Here is a 7,500-nt window from a genome sequence, read left to right as displayed (position 1 = left end):
AGACCCAGGTCTAAATAAACCCAGTTGGATGGACGGACCCAGGTCTAAATAAACCCAGTTTGATAAACAGACCCAGGTCTAAATAAACCCAGTTGGATGGACAGACCCAGGTCTAAATAAACCCAGTTTGATGGACAGACCCAGGTCTAAATAAACCCAGTTTGATAAACAGACGCAGGTCTAAATAAACCCAGTTTGATAAACAGACGCAGGTCTAAATAAACCCAGTTTGATAAACAGACCCAGGTCTAAATAAACCCAGTTTGATAAACAGACGCAGGTCTAAATAAACCCAGTTTGATAAACAGACCCAGGTCTAAATAAACCCAGTTTGATAAACAGACCCCTCTGTTCCAGCACATATATGTTCTTTTGTGGACCTTCCCCAGTGACTGTGTACGTTCATTTTGTGTTTGTGTGTGTGTTTGTATTTGTGTGCAGGTGGAGCGCTATGACCCTGTCAGTAATAAATGGACCATGATGGCTCCTCTCAGAGATGGAGTCAGTAATGCAGCGGTGGTCAGCGCCAAACTGAAACTGTTTGTGTTCGGAGGAACCAGCATCCACCGAGACAAGGCCTCTAAGGTGTGTGTGTGTGTGTGTGTGTGTGTGAGTCTTGGGTGGATCAGCTGTAAATGTAAAGGTTCCCCCTCATGTGAACCATGGTTCTAATAGTTTTGGATTTTTCATTCTAGTTTAGTTTTATTTAGTTTGGATTTTTTTTCTCTAACTCAGTTCATTTTAATTCGTTTTCCAACTCATTTCCTGTTTTCAGGTTCAGTGCTACAACCCAGTGGGGAACCGTTGGACCATCGCCGCTGAATGCCCTCAGCCGTGGCGCTACACCGCCGCCGCCGTGTTGGGGAGCCAGATTTTCATTATGGGCGGGGACACCGAGTTCACGGCGGCGTCCGCGTACCGCTTCGACTGCGACACCAACCAGTGGACGCGAGTGGGCGACATGACGTCCAAACGTATGAGCTGCCACGCCGTGGCCTCAGGGAACAAGCTGTACGTGGTGGGGGGGTACTTTGGCACCCAGAGGTGTAAGACCCTGGACTGTTACGACCCCACCTCCGACAGCTGGAACTCCATCACCACCGTGCCTTACTCGCTGATACCCACCGCCTTCGTCAGCACATGGAAACACCTCCCCGCATAACGCCACACAGCACACAGGTAAAGGAGGGACCAATGGATGGGCGCTGGTGTGTGGGTGGGTGGTGGGCGCTGGTGGGTGGGGGGATGGGGGGCGCTGGTGTGTGGGTGGTGGACGCTGGTGGGTGGCAGAGGTTGTGCTAGACATTTTTGTTATCCATCATTTTGACGGACAGGGACGTAAAAACTCTGTCATAACATATTATCTGTCATTTCAAATGTTTATTTTTTAATGATAATTACATCTATTTAGTATTATGTAATGTTCAAAAACATCTCAGTGATGCAGAAACTGTAGTTTCTGATGGCTGATAAACCAATGTGATATCACGACTGGTATAATTCTATCCTCCACTCTGAACTGATGTGTTATCTGTAGACATTCTAAACTTTCATGTGTTTGTTCACACACTGTCCAATCCCATGAACTGAGGGTTAGGGTTCAGGTTCTGTGAAGCACAGATCTGGAAACAAATGGACATGAAATCAAATAACACATGAAAGGTAGAACATGAGTACATAGAACACACCAAATGAAAGAAGAACTGCGGTATTCCTTGCTTGTCCTTCATCCTTCACTCTATCAGTCCCTCTTTTTTCGCTGCGTTTATCAGTGTCATCACATTTACTGGGCTTTTTAAAGGTGGGGGGGGTTAATAATAGGTTCAACTATTAAACATTCTATTTAACAAACTAGTAAAATAAATGTTAATTTCTTGATAAGTTGCTGAGTTGGGGAAACATTATTATATATATAGATTTTTATGTTTGATTAAACATAACTTTGACTTGGATTCCATTATTATTATTATTTATTTTACTTTTTTTATTATTATTATTCTATCCTCTCTCAGATGTTCTGTTTCTATAAAGCCCATCTTTAGCAGAGCTGACTCATACAGACTGAAACGTGTTCATGCAGTTTTGATGCTGTTACATAAACCCGTGTGGTGACGTATGTGGTGGTGGAACTGAGGCCTGTGGTTCAGATCAGAACCAGAACCATGAACGGACTTCAGACTGATGGTTCAGATCAGAACCAGAACCATGAATGGACCACCTCAGACTGATGGTTCAGATCAGAACCAGAACCATGAACGGACCACCTCAGACTGATGGTTCAGATCAGAACCAGAACCATGAATGGACCATCTCAGACTGATGGTTCAGATCAGAACCAGAACCATGAACGGACTTCAGACTGATGGTTCAGATCAGAACCAGAACCATGAACGGACCACCTCAGACTGATGGTTCAGATCAGAACCAGAACCATGAACGGACTTCAGACTGATGGTTCAGATCAGAACCAGAACCATGAATGGACCTCAGACTGATGGTTCAGATCAGAACCAGAACCATGAATGGACCATCTCAGACTGATGGTTCAGATCAGAACCAGAACCATGAATGGACCACCTCAGACTGATGGTTCAGATCAGAACCAGAACCATGAACGGACCACCTCAGACTGATGGTTCAGATCAGAACCAGAACCATGAATGGACCATCTCAGACTGATGGTTCAGATCAGAACCAGAACCATGAACGGACTTCAGACTGATGGTTCAGATCAGAACCAGAACCATGAACGGACCACCTCAGACTGATGGTTCAGATCAGAACCAGAACCATGAACGGACTTCAGACTGATGGTTCAGATCAGAACCAGAACCATGAATGGACCTCAGACTGATGGTTCAGATCAGAACCAGAACCATGAATGGACCATCTCAGACTGATGGTTCAGATCAGAACCAGAACCATGAATGGACCACCTCAGACTGATGGTTCAGATCAGAACCAGAACCATGAACGGACCACCTCAGACTGATGGTTCAGATCAGAACCAGAACAATGAACGGACTTCAGACTGATGGTTCAGATCAGAACCAGAACAATGAACGGACTTCAGACTGATGGTAGACGGAGGTGATGGAGTTCAAGTCAGTGATGGATCAGACCTGAGCACTGACAGGTCCATATATGGATGTCCTGCAGCTGCACAGCCCCGCCCCCACCCTTCAAACAGTCATCCCACAGCCCTGCCCCCACCTTTCAAACACCGCCCCCCCCCCCCCCCCCCTCCCTGGGTCTTTCATATTTCATGGTTTCCCTCTTCCTGTTGAACGTGTACTCTGGATATTTCAGTCTGTTTTCTGTAGATCTGCCTTCACATCCATGAACTGTCCTGTATTTACTCTCATCTGCCCTTAAGGTTTGGTGTGTAGTACTGCAGTACTGGTCCTCAGTACTGTAGTACTGGTCCTCAGTACTACAGTACTACAGTACTGGTCCTCAGTGCTGCAGTACTGGTCCTCAGTACTACAGTACTACAGTACTGTCCTGCTGACAGGATGCTTGGTCTGTCTGTTTCTTATTTCTGCATCACTCAGACTTCATGGCTCATCCAGCTGACTGTTTTAGTGATGAGTCTGAATGGACCAGACTGGTCACATGACACGGACTGGTATGTCACAGCAGGTCTTATGGCATTTGGTATACTATATGTACACATATGTACACATATGTACATATACGGGCACATACGGACACATACATATTCACTTCATCCCATCCATCTGCAGTTCCTCCTTTTCTCTTTCTCTTCCTCAGGTGCTTCACCTTCTTCTCCTCACTACTCTTGGGTGTTTTTCCTTTAGGATGACTGGACAGATTTACACTGAATATGTGTCCCCCTCCTCTGTAAACAGAAGTGTGGTACCTGCTGAAGTGCAGAACATGGAGGGTACCAGATGGGTACTGTAGGATCACATGTTCTCCAGTCAAATCAGCCCTGAGTGCAGATCTGTCAAATCAGACTAGGACAGAAAGAAATCTGCACAAACCTGGGATTGGACCCATTTTCCAGTGTCAAATGACCTTGACCTTGTCTAAAATCATGTGACCTTTGACCTGTACATGATTTGTCTAAAAGTGTACGGACTGGGACGACATTTTTTTGGGGAGTTGCTGAAATATAACAGATGAACTGGACAAATGAAGAACTGGATCTGAAAAGAAGTCCCAAAAAATGGGACGCCCTATGGTCCGTCCTGGTGGGTCCAGGTCAGTCCTGGTGGGTCCAGGTCTGTCCTGGTGGGTCCAGGTCAGGGATTAAAGTTCTCCGTCACCACGACGGATTTCCGTCAAATGGAAAAATTGAGGGGGGGGGAGTCATATTGAAGTAACTTCCCCACATGTTTCGCGGAGTCCAGTCAGCACCGCGATCCTGTCCTGGGTCTGCTGTCCTGGGTCTGCAGGTGTTTAACACAGGTACAGGCACAGGGGGCTGATAGGTTTAACAGTGATGATAACAAGATGACTTCTTTATTTTTATGTCTGGAGGACAGATTGATGACTATTTCTCTTTGGAAGGAAACTCTGCTCATTCTGTGCCTCAGAAACACATGGACCAGTTCAGCTTTACTGAAGTTCAGCCTCCAGACTAACTTTAGTTTAGTGCGAACAAGGAGCTTTCATTATGAAAGAACCACAGCGAAAAGGGAAGAAGACAGAACTGATCTGCATGGACCTTCATGTTTGGGTTCAGAGCTTATCTCCTGTTGCCGGTATATGACTAGTGTGTGTGTGTGTGTGTGTGTGTGTGTGTGTGTGTGTGTGTGTGTGTGTGTGCCCTTCCCGTGCGTGCGGCTGTGCGCGCCGCGGCCTTACGCGGTTACGCGCCCGACTGCATGCTTTATTTGGACCCGTTTAGCATCTTATTTCTATCTGTGTGGTACAGTACCAAGATCAAACTGAATGAATGAGGAACAGCCTTGGTATTTGCAAAGCCACTGTAGTTTAAATCCCCTCAGAGAGGATCTGGAACGGAATAGAAGTTCTGTTTCAGTTGACGTAATTTCTTCCAATCAAAAGAGAACATGATATTGGTGGGAGGGGGGTGTGGACGCAGGTTTGACGACGTACAGATTATTTTGTCTAGCATATACGACATCATGGACACGTTTGTAGAGGAAGGTGCTGAGGTGGGAACTATTGAGAGATGCGTGAAAAATAGATGGAGGTGGGCGTGGCTTGATGAGAAGGGAGACGATGGAACTCCGATTAGTAATTATTATTTTCACTTGCTTCACAGGTTTTCATACCCTTTAAAATTAACCACAGAACACCAAAATTGACCTGAAGCTTTACAAATGTTCTGGGGGAGGACCCCCAGACCCCCCACCAATACCACTCATGACATGTTTTCTGTCCATGTTCCTAATCTTCTACACCTGTACACTCTCCCATTCAGTGGGTTTTACAGGATTGTCAAATTTGACTATATAAACTTGTACGCTATAGTAGTATTGGACTGCATCATTTTTAATAGTGGACAATGATTTGGACCAGAAGAACATTTTCAGTCAGATGAAAAATTTTTGCTTTAATCCCTGGTCCAGGTCCGTCCTGGTGGGTCCAGGTCTGGCCTAGTGGGTCCAGGTCAGTCCTGGTGGGTCCAGGTCATTATTCAGACACTGTTGAAACCCGTCCAACTGCTCATCCACTCTTTGTTTGTTTGTTTGTTTGTTTCAGATGTTCACAGATCGTCTCAGTGTCCTGCTTCCACACTGGACTCAGACCGACACACAGACCCAGAACACACTGAAGACACTGATTCCAGCCTGGGGGGGTGGGGGGGTGAGCCCTGAACAATGTGATCCTCCTCAAACACACGTTGACTGGACTGTTTGGACTCTGGTGGACTCTGATGGACCCTGATGGACCCTGTTGGACTCTGATGGACTCTGGTGGACCCTGTTGGACCCTGAAGGACTCTGATGGACCCCATCACATTGTTTACGTACATGGACGTATGCGAGTTTGTGTGACAGATGGAAGCTGTCTGTAGTCCTGAATCCAGTCCTCATCTGGTCCTGTCCTTCAGGCACAAGGTCCAAGTTGTCCCACTGCTGGTTCCAGATGTGGACGTGGTTCTGCTGGACCCTGACAGTCTGGTCCTCCTGGTCCTTCTGGTCCCAGTCCAGGTTAAATGAGCTCACAGACAGTATTTGACTTGAGGATCTTCTGGATCATATGACCAGAAATGATTTTAAAAATCATATTGATTATTAGTAATTGTCAATGATTCTATAAATATTTACAAAAAGTCTTTTTTTTTTTTGAGCCAGATGGGTTTTAGTTTTTAATCATTGTCTTCATGAATAGGACTAATATTTACCAAAAAGCAGAACATTTCACAAATATAGACGGAGAACTTTAAAACGATTGTAACGTTTATGTGGAAGTTGAACCAATAATTAATCACATCCAATGAACTAAAGCAACAAAACAGTCAACGAAAAGCACATGTTTGGACTGACGACGGAACCCAAAGGAACGGTCCAGACACATGGAGACGGATCAGATCTGAACCTGTTCACAGGTCCACACGCAACCAGGGGGGATTCTGATGCAGGTCCGGATTTGAATCCATCTGGATCAATAACTAGACCCATCAATAACTAGACTGATCAATAACTGCACCGATCAATAACTAGACCGATCAATAACTGCACTGATCAGAAAGCAACATTTATATGAAAGCCCAGATTAGTGTGAAAATACAAACAGGATGGACAGTCCACAAAAAGAGGGTTTGAATCAGTGAACCAGTCATTTGTCCTGGTTAAATAAAGGTTATTATTATTATTATTAGTATTATTATTATTATTATTATTATTATTATTATTATTATTACTAGCATCATTGTACCTGTGGTGCCATAGCGCCCTCCTGTGGTGCAACAGCAGCAGTACACCCAAACGCCCTCCTGTGTCCTGTGCTGCAACATCAATGGGACAGACACAGGGCGGGGCCAAAATGTGCATTATATAGTATTATTATTATTATTATTATTATTATTATTATTATTGGTCTTCCAGCTGTTGTTGAACCAACAGCGTTTGTTCAAACGTGTCTGATTCTGTGTCTTCACTGACTTCACTGTGTTTGTTTATTATTGACTGTTTGATAAAAGTCTGTTCACTTTATTTTCTAATGTGGTCCAGTCCAGTTTAGTCCAGTCCAGTCCAGTCCAGTTGAGTCCAGTCCAGTTTAGTCCAGTTCAGTCCAGTCCAGTTTAGTCCAGTCCAGTTTAGTCCAGTTCAGTCCAGTCCAGTCCAGTTTAGTCCAGTTCAGTTTAGTCCAGTCCAGTTTAGTCCAGTTTAGTCCAGTTTAGTCCAGCCCCCCCCCCCTCTCAAATTTGCAGAAAAATGACTTGTCTAAGTTCATGAAGTTTGAAAATATCGAATGTAGGACGTTTTGGACTTGGACGTTTCGGCCTAGGACGTTCCGGACTAGGACGTTTCGGACTGCACTTTTTGCAGAGTAGGACTT

The 7,500-nt window shown here is 45.0% G+C and overlaps 1 protein-coding gene across 4 annotated transcripts in view; it reads left to right on the top strand.

Annotated features, from left to right (window-relative positions):
* LOC115416585 (kelch-like protein 25) overlaps positions 1-7,500 on the top strand; it is a 36,326-nt gene that overhangs the window by 27,873 nt on the left and 953 nt on the right. For 2 of the 4 annotated variants that reach the window (XR_003935007.1, XM_030130401.1), the window contains exons 9-11: positions 442-585; positions 776-1,179; positions 5,698-7,500. The exon at positions 5,698-7,500 is cut by the window's right edge. Coding sequence is in view for 3 of the 4 variants with exons in the window: in XM_030130401.1 (XP_029986261.1) it covers positions 442-585; positions 776-1,162 (531 nt within the window). In the remaining variant the exon portion in view is untranslated. Of the gene's footprint in view, positions 1-441; positions 586-775; positions 1,180-5,697 lie in introns of those variants that run through there. The other 2 variants (XM_030130402.1, XM_030130403.1) reach the window with 1 other exon arrangement.

This window comes from Sphaeramia orbicularis, unplaced genomic scaffold, assembly GCF_902148855.1.
Source record: "Sphaeramia orbicularis unplaced genomic scaffold, fSphaOr1.1, whole genome shotgun sequence".
Classification (NCBI taxonomy): domain Eukaryota; kingdom Metazoa; phylum Chordata; class Actinopteri; order Kurtiformes; family Apogonidae; genus Sphaeramia; species Sphaeramia orbicularis.
Note: the sequence above shows the minus strand (reverse complement) of the source record. Positions and strands in the feature narration are given on the sequence as shown.